This window comes from Anomaloglossus baeobatrachus, chromosome 6 (genome assembly GCF_048569485.1).
Source record: "Anomaloglossus baeobatrachus isolate aAnoBae1 chromosome 6, aAnoBae1.hap1, whole genome shotgun sequence".
NCBI lineage: Eukaryota > Metazoa > Chordata > Amphibia > Anura > Aromobatidae > Anomaloglossus > Anomaloglossus baeobatrachus.
The window spans coordinates 466,504,827-466,529,089 of NC_134358.1; the positions used below are offsets into that span (position 1 = coordinate 466,504,827).

General features: G+C 41.5%; 1 protein-coding gene across 2 annotated transcripts in view; it reads right to left on the reverse strand.

The window, feature by feature from the left end:
• OXNAD1 (oxidoreductase NAD binding domain containing 1) overlaps positions 1-24,263 on the reverse strand; it is a 105,364-nt gene that overhangs the window by 24,068 nt on the left and 57,033 nt on the right. Inside the window, exons 6-8 of one of the 2 annotated variants that reach the window (XM_075316672.1) lie at positions 20,458-20,599; positions 10,195-10,437; positions 8,962-9,087 (exon numbers count right to left, since the gene is read on the reverse strand). In XM_075316672.1, the coding sequence (XP_075172787.1) occupies positions 8,962-9,087; positions 10,195-10,437; positions 20,458-20,599 (511 nt within the window). The remainder of the gene's footprint in view (positions 1-8,961; positions 9,088-10,194; positions 10,438-20,457; positions 20,600-24,263) is intronic. The other variant, XM_075316673.1, reaches the window with a different exon arrangement.

Genomic DNA, 24,263 nt, shown 5'->3' on the forward strand with positions numbered 1-24,263 from the left:
AAACATCATTCTCCCTCTGTACAAATCACTAGTCAGACCACACTTGGAGTATTGTGTGCAATTTTGGGCGCCGGTGCTGAAGAAAGACATTACTGAACTTGAAAGGGTTCAGAGGCGGGCTACTAAAATAATAAATGGAATGGGTGCATTACAATACACGGAAAGGTTATCAAAATTAGGTCTATTTACTCTAGAAAAGAGAAGACTTAGGGGAGACCTAATAAATATGTACAAATATATCAGAGGGCCATATAGAGATCTCTCCCATGATCTGTTTGTACCAAGGACTATGACAAGAACAAGGGGGCATTCTTTTCGATTGGAGGAAAGAAAATTCCTACATCAGCATAGAAGAGGGTTCTTCACGGTAAGAGCAGTGAGGCTCTGGAACTCTCTTCCTGAGGAAGTGGTGATGGCCAACTCACTGAATGAATTTAAGAGAGGAATGGATGCATTTCTTGTTAGCAAAAGTATAGAAGGTTATAAATAGCATAATCTTACAGGTAGATAGAAGAGCGACCTAGATTATTAGAGGAATGGGTGGGCTGCAATACCAAGACAGGTTATTAAACTTGGGGTTAGTTAGTTAGGAAAAACAAAGGCTTAGGTGGATCTAATCACAATGTATAAATATATGAGGGGACAGTACAGAGACCTTTCCAAAGATCTCTTTACACCTAGGCCTGCGACTGGAACACGGGGGCATCCGCTACGTCTTGAGGAAAGAATGTTTAATCATAATCACAGATGAGGACTCTTTACTGTACGAGCAGTGAGACTATGGAGCTCTCTGCCGTATGATGTTGTATTGAGGGATTCACAAGTAAAATTTAAGCAGAGCCTGATCGCATTAATTGAAAAATATAATATTACCAGTTATGTATATTGGATTTTATGACAGGGTGTTGATCCAGGGAACTAGTCTGATTGCCGTATGTGGAGTCAGGAAGGATTTTTTTTCCCCATTGGAGCTTATTTGACACATTGGGGTTTTTTTGCCTTCCTCTGGATCAACATGTTAGGCTACGGGTTGAACTAGATGGACTTAGAGTCTCCCTTCAACCTTAAAAACTATGAAACTATGAAACTAAAAAAACGCAATAAAAACGCATCATGTACACAGCCTAATTTCGGTAAAATATCTTTGTCAAGTCGGAGACTAAAGCCTGCTCTACATGTTACAATTAATCGTGTGATCGCATTTGCGATTACACACCCCGCATCGTTTGTGCGGCACGGGCAATTTGTGGCCCGTGTCGCACAATGCTGTAACCCCCCCCGTCACACGGACTTACCTTCCAAACAACCTCGCTGTGGGCAGCAAGCATCCACTTCCTGAAGGGGGAGGGACGTTTGGCGTCACAGCGACGTCACACAGCGACGTCACACAGCGGCGGCCAATAGAAGCGGAGGGGTGGAGATGAGTGGGACGTAAACATCCCGCCCACCTCTTTCCTTTCGCATAGCCGGCTGCCGCAGGTAAGCTACAGTTCATGGTTCCCAGGGTGTCACACGGAGCGATGTGTGCTGCCTCGGGAACGATGAACAACAGGACGTTCGATTTTTAGAAAATGAGCGACGTGTCAGCGATGAACGAGAAGGTGAGTATTTCTGCTCGTTCACAGCTGTCACACGCTACGATATCACTAACGGTGCCGGATGTGCGTCACTTACGACGTGACCCCGCCGACATCTCGTTAGATATATCTTAGCGTGTAAAGCCCGCTTTAGGCTTTGTGACTGTGATCAGTTTTCGACCCTGGGATTTTTTGCTGCATCAAAACCTCAGCATCTTACAGTTCCAGCAAAGTGGATGGGATGTATAAAATTCTTCTGGCCACCGGGCTTCATCTTTGCGCACCGTAAACTAACCTGCGGTGCGTGTTTCAAATCTGAAAATTCCCCAACAATTCCTCTTGCGGGTTCAGAGATTTGTGTGTAGATTTTTCCCATATTTACTTTAGATCCAGAAAAAAAAATGCACATGCGTTAATAGTGCGTTCTGATGCGGTAAAGTATCAAAAAATGCATGGGATTTGCACATGACTATATTAATAAGGTTTTGTCAAAGCCAAATACTAGGAAGTATCAAAAACAAAGCAGCTTTGCTTAAAACATGACAAAACAAAAAAAAACACAGGGTCAAAAATATGCTAAAATCGCAAGCAAAAGTAACATAATTTAAACACAACAAGTGCAGACATAATGGAGAAAACTTCAGAAGCATACCAAATATACTACAAGCCGGTCTACAAATTATACCCAGTTTATGAGCACATGAATTAGAGAGGAAACCTTCCCGTCTACTCCAATATACACAATTAGAATATCACTGTTATTTACCAAGTTGTGCCAATTGGCATATTATTTAGCATACCCGTTGTACCATCTGTTTCAATTCTCTGTAATAGGCAGTTTCGGGTCTCTGGCTTGTAAGCATTTCTCTAGTGGAGTCTTTCCAGTTTTCACCCTCTGTCAGTTTATTCTATGAAACAGGTTTCAAGCATAAAATAACAAGAGATTTCGTCTTATTGTGTAAGTGGGCAACGTAGTCTACAGTCAACAGAGTTTGTAGTCGTCTTTTTCACTTTAGACATGGTATATTAGGATTTCTACAGATTTCCAGTAAAATATTAACCAGTATCTTGTCGAAGTCTATTACAAACTGCTTTAAGACCAAAAGATTTTTTGTTTTTGTGCTTTTCTTTTTTCCTCTTCTTCCCAAAGCCATAATAGTTATACTGGCTTATTTTACCATACAATGCACTGGAAATGGAAAAAATATCCAACTGCAGTGAAATGGTGGTATATGATTTTGCCATTTTTTTCTTACAGTGTTCATTGTGCAGTAAAATAAGCAGTCCCATGTCAGTAGGATTATAATTATACTAAATGTATATATTTTGTTACTTAAATGGTGAGGAAATTTAGAATTTTAAGAAAATTAAAAAAATAAAACAAAGTGTCACCATTTTCGGAGACTCACAATCTCTTTATGTACATGGATCTGTATTAGAGCTTGTTTTTGCATGGCAAACTAACATTTTTAATTGTACTATTTTGGGGAAGATACGATAGTTTAAATGCTTTTCGTTGCATATTTAGAGAGATATGGAGACCGAAAAAATGCAATTTTGAGCATTTCTAATTTTTTTTTTACGGTGTTTACCATGCTGGTTAATTAATTTTATATTTTGACAGACTAGACTTTTGTAGCTGTAATGATAAACATTATTTTTGTCTTTTTGATAAGAAGGAGGGAGTATTTGAATAGTGTATATACATAATAAACATGTGACCATCTTCTATGAAGCCCAGCCACAGCCTGAGCTAGACAGGAAGATTGAGATGGCAGCTGTATAAGTATTCAGCAAGCACCCGTCTTCCATGACAACTCTTTAACAGCCCATGATCGTTTTTCACTATTTAAATAATGTTGTTAGTGATGAACAGCAGCATTTAAATGGTTAAACAGCAGCAATCAAAGCTAGCTCTAGTCTCTGCTGTTACTGGGAGATATCTGCTGTGTATCTGTCATGAGTGTATTGGGTCCGCATGTTACCTTTGGGGGATTTAGGATCAGGAGGTCTCAATGCTTAATTGATCGCAGGTCCCCTGTGGAGTCCACAGTATTGGAGTGCATTTACTTTCATTTGATGCTGAAGTAACCTTTTCCTTTCTGGCTGAGATTACTAATAGCTACATTATCTTATCACTCCTTTTAGCTATATATATACACTTCTGGCTTCACTCCATGCTTGTGATAGGCTCCTTCAAACTGGTCAGTATAGAAGATCTGTCTATGGAGAAGCTGAGGTGTTCATTTCAGTTGCAGCTGTGAAGATTCCTGCTTGAGAAACTAAGGCGTGCCATTTGTTGTGTCTTTCCCCACCAGTTTGTCTTGCCTTCCTCATGTTGGTTTATTTATTGTAGTACAGAAAACCAAAGTAAATGCATGACCAACCAGGCAACCAAGGGTGGGAGTTGAGTTACCCAATGAAGAACACGAGAAACTGATGTCACAGTGAGGACCTAAAATCTAATTTTCAGCATTGGAGAAGTGGTGCTGAAGGACCTGTACTGATATCACGAACATGTGACCTTAATGGATGAAACTCAGCAGAAAACTGATGTTGAAGGACCTGTGGTAAACGGCAGAAGAAAAGTGGTTGTGCAGGACCTGTGCTTTTGTTATGATCTTATGACCGTAATGGGAGGAGCTCAGCAGAGAAATGATGTTGAAGGACCTGTGTTGTAATCAACTACAATGCTGGTGGCGTGGCTAAGTTACAAAACTAGTCATGCCTGAACTTGAGTGAGTGACTGATCCCAGTAAAGGCTCCACCCCTATGACTGAAACCTAAGGTATTTACTGCAGTTACCTAAGCATATAAAGTCTTTAAGATAAGCACATGGATATTTTTTTAAACCATGCTAGTGATGCACATTGATTCATTTTAAACACATTGGAGGATGTTTAATATAAAAAACAACATGACTGGTTCCCTTTAAATGAGACCAACCTGGCCAGAGTACCGTAGGAGGTGACAAGAACTAGGATAAGGTGGAGACTGGAACAACCTAAAGGATGAAACCAAGTAATGAACTAGCCGCCCAAAGGGGGCTTCAATAGCTCATTCAATGATCTATAATGTAGCACCCTACAAAGGAACATCAATCCTGGTGTATCCAGATCAATGGGCTCCTATGAGCTGAAGAAGCCTCAGTAAATGTATGCCATCTGCATCTCTTACTGGCAAGCAAAAAAGGCTTGAGGGGTAAGACTAACCCCGGCCGCTAAAATTAGAGAAAATATTGGAATTAAAGGCTGGACTCATCAATCGAAATTAAGCCCTAGTCCTTCAGTGGAAAAGATTGAGCAGGGCTACCAGGATAAAAAATACTGGCTGGAAGTTGAAGTGCACCGTAGACCTGCAAGTCATCAAACCAAAAGTTCTTTGTCAATAGATCTGAGTAACCGCAGATGAGATCATAGACCTGTTATTCACTTGAAATACACCTTACTGAGGGGTGTGAATTAGCTGGACAGAATCAAATCACCTAGCATGAGGTCAAAGCACCCCCTGGTCTGAGTGTGCAAACGACCTACCCATCAGTCTCCACTATGCAGCAGTATCTTGGATATTATGACCAGCCATACAAAAGGCCTCGCTTGAGATGATAGACAATAGTTGTAGTGACGGTGCACCCATTTAGATGCAATATATGGCAATAAGTCTTTACCTTTATTAGATTCCTCAGAGATATGTGGTTCTTCTGAAGAAGAATACTTTGAAACGCGTAGAGAAATAGACCACACTAATACCATCTACTGAATTGAACTCCTTCACTTACTATAATACCAGCAGTGCAGGTTACCAATAGTGATGGGCGAACTCCCCCGATGTCCGGGATCGGGAGCCTTGCCTGAACGTTTTGTCAAGTCCGTGTTCGGGGTCAGAGATAACTTGTGTCTGAACCCAGAGCTTGGATTTTACAGTTATGGGATGGGGGAGGCTATAAAATAAAGAATATAGTTAATAATAAACATTGTCATTATACTTACAGTTCCCGCGACGCATCCTGCATACTCTGTCTCCCAGCCGCTTTTGCTTCCGGGTCCGATCAATAACTTCCAGCGGTATTCTCTGCACTGCTCCTCACTCGCCAGTCTTTAGCTGTTTTCTGTTGTGTTCTTGGAGACATCAGGGTTCACCCGAGTCCATGACTTAGCAATAGACTCGATTGAACTTTGACTGTCACGGTCAGCTGCTTATCGCTCTGTAGAGACACTTGTCTGTACAGAGCGATGAAGCAGAGCTCACATTGCTATCCCTTTGGACTACGTCGCACTAAAGATTTATTTAATAATAAAGATGGAGTCTTATTTTTGTTTTTTTTTGTTTTATTTCTAATAAGAATTTTTTTTCTCTGTGTTGGGTTTTTCTTTTTACTAACAATGGTGGCCATGTCTAATTTGGCGTGACACTCTGAATTTCGGGCTTAGTACGGGCTGAGAATATAAAGCTGGTATTAACCCCTTTATTACCCAGCGTGCCACCGCCATCAGGGCCGCTGGGTAAAGTGCCTGGAAATGGCGCTAAGAAACAATGCGCCATTTCCAGGGGCAGCTGTGGTTTTTAGCTTGGGGGGGGGCCCAGAACGCTTGGGCCTTACCACTCTGAGATTCCCAGCCCCAGCTACCTGGTTTTACCTGACTGGCTATTAAAATACGGTGGGAGGCCACACTTTATTTTTTTTTTCATTCTTTCTGTTCAATCGAGTCCATGACTCATGAAATCAGGTGAACTCTGACGTCAACGCGAACATGACCGAAAACAGCTGAAGATGAGCAGTGCAGTGAATACCACCGGAAGTTAATGATCGAACATGGAAGCAGAAGCGGCCGGGAGACAGAGTCTGCAGGATGCGTCGCGGGACCTGTAAGTATAATCATAATGTTTTTTTACTAATGTGCTTTTTTTTTTTTTTTTTTTTTTACAGCCCCTGGACCCAAACACTTTACAGTTCGGGTTCGCCCATCACTAGTTACCAGCAATTCCCTGTACAATCAATTTCAACATTTTGGGAGTTCACAATAAAAAGTAGAGCTATGTTTGCAGAGAACATATATCATCAAGTGATATACAAAGTTTACAGGAGCTGAATAATAATGAAACAACATTTTTGGAGATTGACACATATTCAAACCTGCAGACAATATTTACAGCCTCTGTCATTTGAAAACATAACATACAACAATATTAAGCTATTTATAATATTTGTAATGTATGTAACGGATCCAAAAGAAATGACCCAGTAGGAGTCCTACTGAGGTTTCCTTAATTTTGATGGCAAGAATAGTGCATTATGTTGCGTTATTTTTCCTGCCAAAAATGATGGAAACTCAGTCACTTTGAGGTTTTCCATAAATTTTTATAGGAAGAATAGTTGCTGGATTATGCACTAACAAACGCCATTAATTTCACTTTTTATTAGCCCAAAAGCTGTTGTTCAACTAAATTGCTATCTAGAGGAGAGCACTGAAATTCTCTTTTTTCTCTTGGGCAGAGAGAGGATGGGCACAGATACACATCACTGCTCTCATAAGTGCTCCTGCATCTGCTGTAGAGAAGATGACTCTCAAAGGAAGATGTCAGACATGCTCTGCTATTACTCTACCCTTCTACTGGATGCATATACTGTCAGACTTTTTAATATGTGATCTCAATTAAAATTAACGTCACCATTACTTACCATGTTAAAAAAAAAAAAAAAAAGAGAAAAAAAACAACAAACGACCTCTTGGGATATTTCTCCTGGTTTCCCAAATCACTAGAGACTGTATGTTGCCTGTCTCTCAAAAGAAATCTTTCTAGAATTGAGCTTCTTCATTTCGATTCGGGCCTCGTGTCTTGGAGCGATATTGGATACAGCTCTATCCTTTCTTTCTTCTATTGAATTCATTACTAAAAGTTGAATTTTTCACTGACAAGCCATTTTTTTCCTTGTATCCTTCCCTACCTTATCAATGACACACCCAAAATCTCAATCGAGACCCATATAATTTCTACCCATTACTAGGATATTCCAGAATTATATTCAAAACACTCTGACCAGTCTACAAATCTCTCCATATCACCGCTACGGCACGCATCGCTGCTCATTTTTGTCTTACCAACACATTTTTACTCTACAGTACGTTCAGCCAATGACCTAGATCTTCCACCCCCGATTATGAAATCTCTTCACCCTTGCCTACAGGACTTCTACTTTGCTGCACCCAATCACTGCCCTGGACATCAGACTTGCTCCTCCCAGTTTTAACCATGTCATAAAATAGTACGTATTCGCTTTATCATAAAGTGCTTGGAAAAACAAGCAACTTTGCAATTTACTTGTTGTAGAACATCTTCTCCAGTTTCAAAAACAGAGGGATTTTTATTCTGTTTACTGCTCGATGCCTAGGTTACCGGCCTCTTTTGCAAGTTATCATCGGTGGACGGTCTCCTACTCACGAGATTCAGCTCTTACAAATTTTTTCTACAGAATCTATAATACATGTTTTAAAGCTAGCCATATCACTGGCACTCCTAGACGCAGTACACAGGTTACTTTGAATGTCTCTATTTAAAGGATCCATGCATCATCAGAAGGGATGAAGGGCCATCCTGAATGCACAAACATTTGATTTTTGGACATTGTATCCAGAGGGAAATCGACCTCTGCTGGTGGCACTATGAATATGTGACTTTGAAGAGCAATATTACGTATAGAGTCCTAAGACCAAATGTTCGGACTAGTGGCAGAGACATCTTGTGTTCCTCAAAGAACAACTTCATAGGGAGCACCCTGACCATGGAACCAATGTGCATAACTGTCTGAAACAAGCGAGGAAGACTTCACCCCAGAGGGATCCACCACTAGGCCCATGTTGGAATACGCTGAATCGGGAGGTTCTATGAGATAAGTCTAGTACTCCTGATGAACCCTCTTGGCAAGGGGGAAACGAATCGAGCAACTGCCTAGACTTATTTTGTGATATATTTGTATGTGCTATATGTATTTAACAAGACTGAACAATGGTATAGATGTATTCATCTGAGGACACATATTTATATGTTAAATCAAGTTATGGAATTAGCTTAACTTTTTCTCTGTTATAACATCTTAGGGATCCCTAGGGACAGCCAACGAGGAACGGGGTCACTGTTGACAGTAGAGTGTTTTTACTACATTGGTAGGAAGGGTTGAATATGGATTACAGTTTTATCATTCCCATTGTGTCATGTGGTATCTGTGGCTCGGGCTTTGATCTTGTATAGTACACAGTTCGGGCGAGCAGTGCAATTATGAGGCAAGCTGGAACTGTCAGTCATCAGAAATGCACGGCCAATGGCAAGCAGGAAGCTGGTAGTCTGGGCAGTGATGCTGTCTTGTAGAACCAAATTATACACTTGCCTTAAAAGTCACGTCTTCCAGGAGGTCTATGTCGCTTAACCATGTACAGACAGTCGAGGTGTTATGTACTGGATACACTCTGTAGCTTTGTCCATAACTAGGATAGGTATGGATATTGGAACTAGACTAAAGAAAAAAAAAAAAAACAATACTCACTTTACCGCTGACTGCTCCGGCCACACGCTAAATTATCCTGTTCTTTCAATCGTTGGACTAGCCACATATTTTGACTCCTCCACCATAGGTCAAGACTTATGGCCGCATCCAGGACTCGGAGATTACTGAGTGTCAAAAACTTGTGGGCGGAAGTCTTGGAGATGCAGCAACCCATGGCAGAAGAAAGAGGACATTAAAAAGCGTAGCACCCAGAAGGTATTTTTTTTTTATTTTTTCCCATTGTCGGAGTGCCACATGTCAGGCCCTTTCACTGTAGGCCAGGACCTCCGATTGCATCTATGCTGTTGCTTACTGTGCGTCATAAGGTTGCGAAGAAGACGCGACTTACGATGTTCAGTGAGGTCCGGCCTGAACGTTGCAGGGAGCCTGGCCAATAGTGAAAAGACTACAGATGCGGCGAGCAACAGCAAACAGCAGAGGATCGCATGGTGAACTGAGAGGCCAGTGGTAAGGTATGTTAGATTTTTTTGGGGAATATTCAATGTTTATAACTAGGGGTCATCCATAAGTCAAATGTTCTCAAGTTGGAAAATTCATGTACAATGACCAATACACTACCTGATCTAGTCACACATCTCAACTACATAATTTCTTCAATGACATAGCAAGGTCACCACACTTTATATCTGTGTTAACATAATTATATGCAGCTTTCTTTATAATCGAAATACCAACAAAAGTCAATGGTGCCATGGACTAAATTAACACCAGGTAGCACCTATGTCACTTCTACCATTTTGTTTAGATTGTAAGCTTTTAATGGCAGGAACTGCTCTCTTTAGGTTTCATTGTTCATACGTATTGATTACCAATTTAAATTAAATACCTTGTGTACTAGGCCGATTTTTTTTTTTTTTTTTTTATAAAAGATTATTATTATAGGAGAACAGATTGGAGACAGATTAAATATTACTCATACTAAGAAGCTGTTACTTTCCATATACAAGTCAGAGGGTCATCTATAAGCCTTAGTCATAACTGTAAATGATGCAGTTATGTATTTTTTTCCTTCAATCGACCACAAAATGTGCTAAGATGTTTATCAATAGAAATTACCTTGAAGAGTAACTCACTGCTGTTCTTGGCACAATAATAGAGTCTTACACTCCCCATTTCGAAGCCTTTACCCGTTGTCTCTAGGGCCTTGTGAAGGTCAGCAACATGTAAGAGTATTGAAAACAAGGGATTGATTCCTACTCCACCAGCTATTAAGACCAGATCCACAGGAGAGTCGGATGCTTGAGGATCAAAGAAGAACTCTCCCCCCACTCGTAGAGCCACTTCTGAGCCGAGAGAACACTGGATGTAGAAGAAAAGCCATAAGAATGAATACAAATTAAGCAATGCAAAAAATAAAAACAAAACAAAAACACAGCTTAAATATAAGGAATATAACAGTTTAAAGTGAACAGATAATGCATTTTATGGATACACACATCAGTAAAGGGAGGAATGTTCTCAATGTGTGCACTCGTCTGATTATACTGATCAATAATAGCCATCAGGACAAAAGAAATGCCCAGTTGCGCATTAGATAAATGTACACAGAATAAACACGTATACAAGCGGAGAAAAATGAAAGTGCCATATGTAGTTGACAGAATTCATTTTTATACAAATTCTCTTGTTTTCTTTTTCCCACCACTGATCACTGCTTCAGATATTAAATGCAAAATAAATTCAAGGGATACACAATCTGTACCCTGTAATAAGAAAAATTGGCATGGCAGCAGTAAACACTTGGCAAAGCAGTTCATTGGCATGACCATGCTGGTTCCATGCTATTCTGAGTTTTGCTACTGTGCTGTGTGCCTGATCCACCACACAAAACAAGGCTGTTTATTAATATGCATTACTGAATATCTTGTGGAAGGAGCTAAAAATGACACACAAAAGAATTTGCTGTAAAGAAAAATAGTGAAAATAAATAAAATCTTTGCAAAAGGCACCATGGTTAGAATTTTCGGATTAATTAAACACATAGTATTATTTTGCATATATTATATACAGTGCAATGCAATACCTTTTGGTTTAAGGTTTTAGACACTATCTTAAATTGCTTTAGTTAGACAAATTGAAAATAAGCAAGTTTGCAACTGACTTGGTTCTCATATCTGCTGTAATGCTCCTGCTTTTGCCTTAAATAATATACAGCTCGTTGCCAAGGAGACCGACCACCAGAGCTCGGCCAAGTATGCTCAGTAGCTACATTCCAGCCTGAGAAGTCAACTCCCGGGGATCCCAGTCACCTCTTTCCAGCTCATTAATTTCCATACAGTTGATCACTTCCCCCTCCCTGATATCCTTTGGCCTGAAAAGCTGATGTTATAAGCCCTGCAATCCACCTGTGCTGCTTCTAGAGCAGTTCTCTTTATCACTGCTCTCACTTTCCCAAGCTATGTGCTAGTTCAAAGGCTTTGGTATCTCCGTGTCCAGATATAGTGATAACAATGTAGACTTCAGAACAAACACTGACAGACCCATGTGTCATAGCAGAAGTATACTGAGAAGACCTGTCACTCAAATTGGATGTCCGCTCCCACAGCAAGAAGGAAGTCTGTAGTGACTGGAGAACTATGTGCTGCTGAAGAAACATGATAAGAATAAACCCTTTAAATTTTAACAAATGTGTTAGGCACATAATTTTATGACACTTACTAAGGCTGGGGCCACACGGGGATTACTGCGATCCACTCGCATGACACTCGGCTCACGTTGGCAGTACAGCAGAGCCAAGTGTCATGCGAGTGTCACTGTGACTGAGGTCCGACTGTGCCAGCGGACTTCAGCTGCGGAGGGGCGGGCCGGCACTGAGGAGGGGCGGGCCAGTGCTGCAGAGGGGCGGGCCGGCACTGAGGATGGGAGGGATTTATCTCCCTCTGTCCTTCGTAGCTGGCTATTGCCATTCTTGCACTGAACTCGCGTTACACTGTTGTACCGCGAGTGCAGTGCAATTTTGCAAGCTGCGATTGTTTTCTCGGTCCGATTAGGGCTGAGAAAATAATCGCTCATGTGCGCTGACACACAGGCTAATATTGGTCCGAGTGGAATGCGATGTTTTATCGCACTCCACTCGCACTGATTTTCAGGCAGTGTGGCTTAGGCCTAAGTATTACAGTTTCTTCTTCTGCACTTATTAGTACATTCTTCCTCGACAGAACTAACATCCATAAAATGTCTGCTGGTGGAGAATCATGTGAACAGACCTGTCAATCAGCCTCCTCCAATTTAAAACTGCTTTCCATGTGCAGTGTTTTGCAATTGGAGGAAGCTGATGAACAGGTGTAGTCACCGGCTTCTCCATCAGTAGCCATTTGATTGACAGGAGCGCTGTGCAGTCTTATGAGCAAGGCAGCACTAACAAGTGGAGGAGAAACTGTAATACTTATATATTAGTACCACAAAAATCAGGTCTCCAAACACATCAAGATAAAATGGTCAAATTCTTTAAAGCTGGAAAATAAGAATGTATACAATATACTGTTTTAATAAATACCTCGAGTTCTTTGTCGAATTCCGTTAACTATACAAAGAGGTGAGTGGCTACAAAGAGCTTCCCCTTCTGTGGAGGACACAGCATGCCTATGTATTACAGGGACAGTCTAATTGCTTTTAATGAGAATTGCAATGCTTCATTTCTCCTAAGGTGGAGCCGCAGTGAAATCGAACATTTACTGCTTGACTCTACCAAAGATTTCAGTTGATACACTTCTGGACCCAATGAAATTGTAAACAGTAAAGTGAAAAACATCTGTAAGTCATATTAGGGAAAAAGGGATAGGCTAAAAAGTGTGTCCTCATATACACACCCTGACAGGTAGCATACGCTACAGGACGGAGCGGGAACACCACAATTATTATGGAGAAGAAATGGCTGCAAAATTATTTAAAGAGGTTCTCCAAGAAATGTAATAATACATAAAATAATGTGCATTTAAATATTAAACATTTTTCTAAATACCTTTATTTAGCAAAAAGGTTTCCTTTATCTAATGTACTCTGCAAGGATATTTAATTTGGCAACTGCCATAAAATGTAGTAGGATGGACTGTGTGAAGCGCAAGACAGACGCACTAAAACTGTCAGGCTGACAGAGATGGATGTTCATTCTCAGTCAGCTAAAGAAACAGGTTTATCTTCTGCATTTCTCCAAGAACCCCATTAAGGTGTACTCTCATGACCACACACTGTACCCATATGCCCTATTAGTCAGCAAAATGTTTCAGTACTGCTACTCTACATTAATAAGAGTGAGAGAACAAAATCCAATTTGTTCCTGAGGTATCCATGTTGTCTTATAACTTTATGGTTTCATAGTGATCAGGGAACACTGATGGGCGAGGACGTTTCACGTTCAGGAGGACCTTGCCCTTTGTCTGAGACCCTATTTAAACTGATCACATAAGCTAATAAAATAGAGTTCTCCAGTACGCCACAAGGCTGTGTGCTGTATTGATTTCCCAAGCGCTCGTAACACAAATCTTGTTAATTTAAGTTCAAATGACATAGGAGGAGTGTATCTCACTCACATGGCATAGAAGGATTGCATGTCAGATGGCATAATAAGAGGAGTGTATCTCACTCACATGGCATAGGATTGCATCTCACATGGAATAAGAGGAGTGTATTTCGCTCTCATGGCATAAGAGTGTATTTTGCGCACATAAATAAGGTTTCCTAGAAAGTACATATAATGTGAATTATCCTCCCCACTAAATACAGTGTTCTAATACCAGAGCAAACCCCGTTCAGCTATCCTGTTAGCACACACAGGTATTTTCTGTCTGCTAGGTCACAGAATGACTACAGCCTGCAGCGTCTGTACTTTACTGATAGCTTCACAGTGTAACTGCAGAGCATTGGAATATGATGCCTTAACCCCATTACGACCGCGTTACGTTTTAAAACGGCACTAAAAAAGGGTACTTATTCCTTTCTGCCGTTTTAAAACGGCGGTCGGAAAAAAGGATCTAGCGCCCCCCAGAGTCAGAAAATTTCCGGGGTCTCAGCTGCCGGGGGTAGCTGAGACCCTGGAGATCATGATTCGGGCCGGTTTTTCCGGTCCCCGCTCACCTGATGACCGGTATACACCGTATACCGATCATCAAGTTATAGTAAATGACCGCGCCGGTAAAAAATCATTTATCTCCCATCTGGCATGATCAAACATGCCAGATGGGAGATAAATCTTTTTCCCGGTTCCCTCCGGTCCCCTCGGTATCCCCAAAGTGCCCCCCCCGACCCCCAACCCCCTCCCGAAAATCCAAGATGGCCGCGCGCATCGGAGAGCACAGCAGCGCGCCGGCCGCATTTACAGTGTTCCTATGGTTTCTGTCGTATGTGCCATAACACATACGACAGAAACCTGCTCCCTAGGCCCTGCCGGGTCCCCCCCTACCCTCCCCCTGGTGTCCCCCGGTGTCCCCCGGTGTCATACATACCGGAGCGCTGATCCCCCGCGGCCCCCTCCTCCGGCTCCTTCTCTGCAGACTCCGGTCACATGAGCAGAGCGCAGCTGTCAGCTTCCTGTGTTCAGGACGCTGGCTGCTGCACAGAGTCTGCAGCTGTGACCCGGGGAGAGTGGGTGCAGATTCTTTGCACCCACTCTCCTCAAATGGAGGGTCTGCCCTCCTAGAAAATGGGGGATACGTTCCCTGAACGTGCCCCCCATATTCTAGAAGGTCCAGAGGCGACGTGGGACGTCCAAATGGATTACAGTGGATTTTTTTTTTCTTTTCAATAAATTGGTCAATCAGGGAATGTTTTGGGGAGTGTTTTTTCAAATAAATTTTTTTTTGTTGTCAATTTTTTTTTTATTACTGTCAATTAGTTATGTCGGGTATCTGATAGACGCCGTGACATAACTAATTGCTGGGCTTGATGCCAGGTGACATTACACACCTGGTATCAACCCCATTCATTACCCCGTTAGCCAACGCACCAGGGCGCGGGATGAGCTGGGGCGAAGCGCCAGAATTGGCGCATCTAATGGATGCGCCACTTCTGGGGCGGCTGCGGCCTGCTATTTTTAGGCTGGGAAGAGTCCAATAACCATGGCTCTTCCCATCCTGAAAATACCAGACCCCAGCTGTCAGCTTCACCTTGGCTGGTGATCTAATTTGGGGGGACCCCACGTTTGTTTTTTTTTTTTTAATTATTTATTTATAAATAATTAAAAAAAAAAAAACAGCTTGGGGAGCCCTCCAAATTGATCACCAGCCAAGGTGAAGCTGTCAGCTGTGGTTTGCAGGCTACAGCTGTCTGCTTTACCCTAGCTGGCTATCAAAAATAGGGGGGACCCCACGTCATTTATTTTAATTATTTTTTTTTTTTTTGGGCTAAATACAAGGCTAGGCATCCTTTAGTGTCACATGAAAGGCACTAAAGGGCGCCAGCTTAGAATATGCAGGGGGGTGGGACGTTATATATGTTTGACATCTATCCATTCATCCATTGTAGCATTTTAGGCTATGTGCCCACAATCAGGGTTTGCAACGTTTTGGGCGCAGAGTGTTTTCCCTGCGTCCATAACGCTGCGTTGTGCAGTAGAAGCACAGTGGCAGGATTTTTAGAAATCCCGTGCCCACTGTTTCTTTTCTCCGCAGCATAAATCGACCTGTGGCGCAGCTTCCCGAGCCTCAGCATGTCAATTTATGCTGCGGAGATGAGTGTTCTTTGCAGGTAGAATAGAGCTAAAGTCCACAGCAGCCTGAACCCAAATCGTGGGCATGGGCAGCTGCGTTCTCCCGTGGACAACACTCACATTTCTGCAGGAGGCTGACACTGGGTACTAGACGCCGTGTCGCTGGATCATGGCCACATAGCCTAAAGGCTACTTTACACGCTGCGATATCTGTCCCGATATCGCTAGCGTGGGTACCCGCCCCCATCTGTTGTGCGACAAGGGCAAATCGCTGCCCGTGCCGCACAACATCGCGCAGACGCATCACACATACTTACCTGCCCGGCGACGTCGCTGTGACCGGCGAACCGCCTCCTTTCTAAGGGGGCGGTCCGTGTGGCGTCACAGTGACGTCATTGAGCGGCCGCCCAATAGAAGCGGAAGGGCGGAGATGAGTGGCCGGAACATCCCGCCCACCTCCTTCCTTCCTCATAGCGGCCGGGAGGCAGGTAAGGAGAGCTTCCTCGTTCCTGCGGCGTCACACATAGCGATGTGTGCTGCCGCAGGAGCGACGAACTACATCGTTACTGCTGCAGTAACGATAATCGAGAATGGACCCCCATGTCACCGATGAGCGATTTTGCACGTTTTTGCAACGATGCAAAATCGCTCATCGGTGTCACACGCAGCAACATCGCTAATGCGGCCGGATGTGCGTCACCAATTCCGTGACCCTAACGACTCCGCATTAGCGATGTCGCAGCGTGTAAAGCCCCCTTAACAGTGAGAAATTTGTTGCTACAGCAACATTTTTGTGAAGTACCTGTGGATTCAAAATGTTTACTATACTCCTGAATAAAATACTTGAGGGGTCCAGTTTCCAAAATGAGGTCACTTGTGGGGGGTTTCTGATGTATAGGTACCCAAGGGGCCCTGCTAATGTGACATGGTGCGCGCAATTTACTTCAACTTTTCCAAAATTCAAATGGTGCTCCTTCCATTCCAAGCCCTCCCATTTATCCAAACAAAGGTTTTTGGCCACATGTGGGGTATCCCTGCGCTCACAAGAAATTAGATAACAACCTGTGGGGTACACGTTTTGTTGTTGCCTCTTGAAAAAGTGAAAAATGTGTCGCTAAATCAACATTTTTGTGAAAAAAATGAAAATTTCAATATGGCAACCTAAGCTTATCAAATTCTGTGAAGTATTCGTGGATTCAAAATGCTCAATATACACCTAGATTAAAGCCTTGAGGGGTCTTATTTCCAGAATGGGGTCACTTGTGGGGGACCTCCACTGCTTAGGCACCTCAGGGGCTCTCCTAATGCAACATGGCGTCCGCTATTGATTCCAGCCAATTTTGCAGTCAAACTGCACTCCTTCTCTTCTGAGCCCTGTAGTGTGCCCAAACAGTTGATTTCCACCACATACAAGATATCAACAAACTCAGGAGAAATTGCGCAATAAATTTCATGGTGATTTTTTTCCTGTTACCCTTGTGAAAAAAAAAGCTACCTGGTTGAAGTAACAATTTTGTGGTAAAATTTTATTTTTTTATTTTCATGGCTCAACGTTATAAACTTCTGTAAAGCTCCTGGGGGTTCAGGGTACTCACCAAACATCTAGATAAATTCCTTGAGGGGCCTAGTTTCCAATATGGGGTCACTTGTGGTGTTTTTTTGCTGTTTAGGTACCTTAGGGGTCCTCCAAATGCGACATGGTGCCCGCAATCTTTTTCAGCCAAATTTCCTTTCCAAAATTCAAATATTGCTCCTTCCGTTCCAAGCCCTCCCATTTCTCCAAACAAAGGTTTCAGACCACAAGTGAGGTATCACCGCGCTCATAAAAAAGTGGGTAACAAACATTGGGGTCATATTTTTGGAATTACCTCTTGAAAAAGTGAAAAAATTGATGCTAAAGCAACATTTGTGAGAAAAAAATGAAAATTTTCAATGTGACAACGTAACGTTATCAAAATCTGTGAAGTACTTGTGGATCCAAAATGCTCACTATACCCCTAGATAGAAGCCTTAAGGGGTCTAGTTTCCAAAATGGTGTCACTTGTGAGGGGTTTCTGCTGTTTAGGTACCTTAGCGGACATGTAAATGCAACATGGTGCCCGCAATCTATTTCAGCCAAATTTGCTTTCCAAAATTCAAATATTGCTCCTTCTGTTCCGAGCCCTCCCATTTGTCCAAACAAAGGTTTCTGACCACATGTGGGGTATTGGCGCGTTCATAAGAAAGTGGGTAACAAGTTTTGGGGTTCATTTTGTTGTGTTATTTCTTCTAAAAGTGAATAAATTTGGGGTAGAGCAACATTTTGGGTAAAATTTTATTTTTTGCTTTTCTCATTCCACTTTGCTTTAGTTCCTGTGAAGCACCTGAAGGGTTAATAAACTTCTTGGATGTGGTTTTGAGTACTTTGAGGGGTGCTGTTTTGAGAATGGTGTCACTTTTAGGTATTTTCTGTCACTTAGGCCTCTCAAAGTCACTTCAAATGTGATGTGGTCCCTAAAAAATGGTTTTGTGAATTTTGTTGAAAAAATGGGAAATTGCAGATGAACTTTGACCCCTTCTAACTTCCTAACCCCAAAACATTTTGTTTCAGAAATTGCGCTAATGTAAAGTAGACATGTGGGAAATGTTATTTATTAACTGTTTTGTGTGACATAACTCTCTGGGTTAAGGGCATAAAAATTAAAAGTTTGAAAATTGCAAAATTTTCAAAATTTTCATCAAATTTCCGATTTTTTTCACAAATAAAAGCAAAAAATATCGTTCTAAATTTATAACTATCATGAAGTACAATATGTCACGAAAAAACAATGTCAGAATCACCGGGATCTGTTGAAGCGTTCCAGAGTTATAACCTCATAAAGGGACACTGGTCAGAATTGCAAAAAATGGCCTGGGCATTAAGGACAAAACTGGCTTCGTCCTTAAGGGGTTAAAGAAATCTTTTTATTGGGTCACTTATAAGGAAATATATTCCAAAAATTGACATATGGGATAATTTATGCAGTTACCCAACATACAATTTAGAAATAAATAAATATTGAAGTAACTGATTTGCAAAACTGTAATTTTTCTGAAAGTAAACTTTATTCATAAGCAATTTCACCTTCCATAAGTTAGTCACAAGGGCCTGCATGCTAGAAACTATTGTTTTGAGCCCAGGCCAAGAGAATTCTAATTAAAAGATAAAGACTTTTTTTTTGTAATTGAACTATAGGAACTTAGAAACACTCTTCATTCTTTTGTCCTTTTTGTTTGGTTCAGTAAACTGTAATATAGAAATGACAATGTAGCCGGACTCCGTTTTGTTTTACCTTCAGTGCCACATGGTAGCCCTTTATCTCTAAATGAATTATGTGGTTTGGATATTTTCTACCTCTTCTACGTTTAAACTCCATTTCCACCCATCTAGCAGGATTGGCGAGCCTCTCAGTGTCCCTCCTCCCTGCTGCGGCTGAATCTCTGCCCACCTAGTCTGACAGTTCATCAGTGCTCACACAGTTCAGTACAAGCTGCCGCTGTCAATCAGAATGGGTGGGTGCAGGTTGAACATATTTGGACTCTTGAGCCCTCACAGAACTTTAGTGTTTTTTGTAATGGGTCTGTGATCTTCCCGAAAAATTCCAGTCTGCACAAGCACAAAAATAAATAACTAAATAAATGTGTGAAACCAAGACGTTCCGTTTACAGCTGACTCGATCATGTGAAGACATGTTAGTACACCAGAAAGCAGAGGTCACTCTTGCACAGAAAACATTTCGTGGGCTGATAGAGAACAAGATACCACGGAGGATACGTTCCCAATCTACTTCTGTTAACCCCTTCCCAAACAGGTATTTTGCCACTTCTGCGTTTTCGTTTTTTCCCTTCCCTTTATCCAAGAATCTTAACTTTTTTATTTTCTGTTGAACATATATGAGGGCTTGTTTTTTACGGGATGAGTTGTACCTTTGAAGACACCATTCATTTTATCATGTGATGTACTGGAAAGAGGAGAAAAAAAATTCTAAGTGTGGCGATATAGCAATTAAAAAAAAAAAAAAAAAAGGTGCAATGGTATTAGTTGTTTAGGATATTTATTTAGAGTTTATTTTACAGCAATAATGAGACCCCAATTCCAAGATGGTCTGCTTGCTGTCATTTTCATTTAACCACTGTTTTCTCTATTTGAGATCTAACAGTGTTTTAAATGTTGAACGCTCTACAGCCCCGTCCTCACCACTGATCAGCAGATTTCTGTGTACACCGTACACTGGCAGAAAGCTGCTCATCAGTGGTGGTGGTGGTGGTGGGGCTACACTGACAAGGAGGCAAGAGCCACCTGATCCTGTAATGATAATCTCATGCTGATAATAGGTTGTGTGTTGTTGTATTAATAAAGTCAAGAGTTTCAAGTTACAAATTCCTGGAATATGGTCTCTGCATCTACATCACGCCGCTCTCAGATTTCCTAGCACAAACCTGCTGACAGATTCCCCCAGCTCCTAGCAGGATGTTGTGACTATTTTCTCTTCAGAAAAGAGTGGATCCTTGAGGCCACAAATGGTTTTGGGCTGGTTAAACTGGGGAACTAGCTACTATAGCAGAGGTTACAAGCCCATTCCCAACGGGAAGGACATAAACAGCCATTTTCTGCATATAATTATTTACATGTGTGTATATACTGCACTACACTTTACCTGCGTATGAATCCAGTGAGCAGGAGGATGTAGGTTGTATTTCACAGCAAGCTCCAGAACCCCTTCTCTTTCCAGAAGCCCAGGGCTTGAACAAATGGAAAAGCCTCCAACTTTAGGAACTCCAGGAATAAAGAAATCAACCCTAAAAAGAAAACAGATATAGAAAATATATATGGAAACTATTAAAGAAATAAGTTATTTAAACTTAAAGGGGTAGTTCACTCCTTTTCATTATTTGCCACATCAATATTATGTTGAGAAACAAGGTTTCTCTCAAATACCTTGTATTGCCAATAGTGCCTGTGAGCAACGCTATTGTGGACCGATCATCTAGTTCGCGTGACCCCTGGGCTCCGTGACCTCTGATGTCCGGTGATGTCCCGTCAACTGAGGTAGGCTGCAGTTTTCCCGAGTGACAGGACAGTGAGCGGAGTTTCAACGCAAGTGACAACCCAGCATCTCGCGTGCTCTCTCCTTCACTGTAGAGCGTGCAAGCAGGAGCGACGCTGGGCTGTGACGATTGGTGAAACTCTGCCCACAGCCGAGGGACTCATGGAGACTGGGGCCGGCCGCGGTGATATCAGGTCAACAAGAAGTTCACGTGACATCAGCAATCAGAGGTCACGGAGACCAGGGGGTCACGCAAAGGGGAGACTGCAATAGCGCCGCTCACAGACTCTATTGGCAACACAAGGTATTTGAGAGAAACCTTGTACCGTGTTATTTGCGGTGTTCCACCATGTAGATCTGCTGCAGTTCATAGATTTATGACCAGCTTACAGGGCTGGTGACAGGTCAGAAACACTCGCCCCTGTGATGAAACAAATATGAAGTAAACTATGTTCCTAAAAACGACCACCTGATGGTCCCTGCCACGCTGTCAGTATAGTCACTTATGCGTCTTTCCCTAGCCAGGAGCTGTGTGTGCATAACCAGATTACCTCACTACAGGGATGTGGGGGATTTTTTTTTTTTTTTTAGCACAAAAAATTGTGGAATTTATTAATCTTAGAAGATCTATTGATTAAAATGTGCTTTTTTGTTGCACAACCCCTTTAAAATAAAGTTTAGACAATGAGGAGGAGTACGTATTGATAATACAAATCATCTCTGCTCTACATTTGGTGATGGGAAACAGCCAGATATTAAAATTAGAGATCATACATGTATCTATCAAATAAAAGAGTACCTGGGCAATAGTGGTTAAAGAGGTTGACTCCTACCCTGACTCAGTACTAGTTTTGCCATAAATGCTTAAGTATACTGCCCCTAAATAACCCCGATATACCTTTTCTGCCAAGTTTCATGTGGTTTTATGCCTTTCTGCTTCACTTCCTGTGTCCTGGCACCAGTTTTGTTATCATGGCGATCACTTCCTCTTCAGTACCCTCTGCTCCGGGCTTACTACTTTTCCCATCTCTCCCTGTGCTGGGCTGTAAGCACAGACTTATAACTCCGCCTACACCTCTCCCACTCCTCCCCCAGAGTCACACACAGGCTCAGCATGATCTCATGTACAGGACACTGCAGAGAATATAAGTAATTCACAAAGCACCATTACCCCAACCCTGATCGAATAATAATAATAATAATAATGTATATTTCTACAACACCAACATATTCCAGAGCATTTTATAATGCAGAGGGTACTTTTAGAAACATGATAAGAAATTACAGTGTAACACATAGTTCAACCCAGACCAAGAAGAGTGAGGACCCTACTTGAAATCTTACAATCTATGAGGAAATCGGGTTAACACAAAAGATAAAAGTAAACCGCTTGTCGTGTAAGGTCCAGCCATCAGTATAATAAATTGGGCCATTCAAATAACATTGCATGAACCAGTCATCAGCCAGGTCTGTACAAGAACAACATGCTACCAAGTGTTTGGAAGAGAGCAGGGGATCAATTAGTAAAGATTATCCATTACTCCCACACACAGATATGGATATATGGAGAGATACCGAGTGAGCTCTGCTGAATGTAGCCCCGCCCATCCGCTTCTTACCAGAGAAGTGAGGGAGAATCTGATGTGACATCCCAAGAAACAAGAGAATCCAGAAGAGCTTGCTCAGGTTACAGATGGATTTAACAAAGCAATGTATTTAGTGAAATACTTATCTATGGCAGTTAGGTCACATGAAGGGGGCATGTAAAATAGTGGCCAAACCCCGTTTAAAGGGGTTGTTCTATAAACAAAGTTAATTTTAATCAATTGATTTTGGAATAATAATTTCTACAATTGGATGTGTTTAAACAAAATGTTCCTGTTCCCTGTACGGTCAGACACAGCACATAGCAGGGACACATATATAAGATTACATCAGCACAGGAACATTTTTGTTTAATCGCATCCAATTGTGGAACTTGTTCCAAAATTTTATTGATTAAAATGAACTTTAGGGTAAGTACACACAGCGAGTAACATGGAGCGAGTGGAATGCGATAAACAAAAAGAGCAAAAATCACATTTTTTTGCGATCCTGTTTCACTCGCACCCATTCAAGTCTATGGGGGGTGGGGGGAGATACATTGCATTGCACTTGCATTACAGCGGAGTGCAATGTGATTCTCGCATCAGACCAATGTGAGAAGATTTTAAAGTTATCCAACCCATGCATAGCACTAGTTGTGAATCTAAAATAGGTTACCTGGTTTTGATAAAAAAAAGAAAAAAAAAAAAAAGTTTTAGAATAGTGAATATTTAGGGATGCTAAACTAAAGGCAGTTATCAACCATTCGTGAAATAGGTCCTCATGGTCGTATCCCCAGCAAATGGCAGAACTGGAAACTATAAATAAGGTTCTGTGTTGTGGAACGTCATCCACTATCCAAAGCAGAGGACAGCGACAAGAGGCATCTGTCACTCTTAAGGACCTGACATGTTCTTGTGTTGGCATCTACTGCAAACTTGCTGCTCGGCTCCCCTAGTTATAAAGCTGATCCCACATAGTGTTCTCAGTTTACAGATGATCCAACTAAAAAAAAAATAATATTTTGTGTGAACATCTCCTGCAAACCCTCAAATCAACCCAACTATAAATGGTCAGTCAGTCAGCATTTGTGTGAATTTAGAAATCGGGTAGGAGTGTGGAGCAACCAGTATTGTAGATGGAATATCGTCAATCCGAGTCTTCCTTCAAGTATGATTTACACTGTTTTATACAGTGTTAAACGGAGTAGCAGGAAAAAGAACTCCCTGAAATTCCAAACATTCCAGATAGATAAAGCACGAGTATATCATACCGTATATCCGAAACATAACCCACAAAGGCTGGGTCTCAATTAATCCCCATCATTCATGAAAAGAGGGCTAAAGATCAATCGGATTTATGTTGGAGGAACTTACTCCATATATTGTGGAATTGCCCACAAATTAAAAACCTTTGGATGGAGGTATTTGATTTTTTAACTAATCTTTGTAACATCACTATTCCATGTCTACCTCATGTAGTCCTTTTATGTTTAGATGTAATAATTTACCTATTAAAATTAGGTCTATTTGTGCTCATGTTTTTAGTTACGAAGTCTGCAATAGCAGCCAATTGGAAACAGAACAAGGTACCCACCTTATCAGAAATAATTGAAAAAACCTCTTCACATAATATATTTGAGCTATCCTTTGCTATTAGGAACAATTCTTTCTCGAGATATAACTTAAGATGGTCCATAATGACTTATATCCTCACAATATTGAAGTCCCTACAAATTGAAACTATAGACAAAATTATATTGCCAGAAATCTGTTTTCATTTTGTTTTCTTCATGTATGTGATTTTAACTCCTTCACGACCGGCCGATTTTT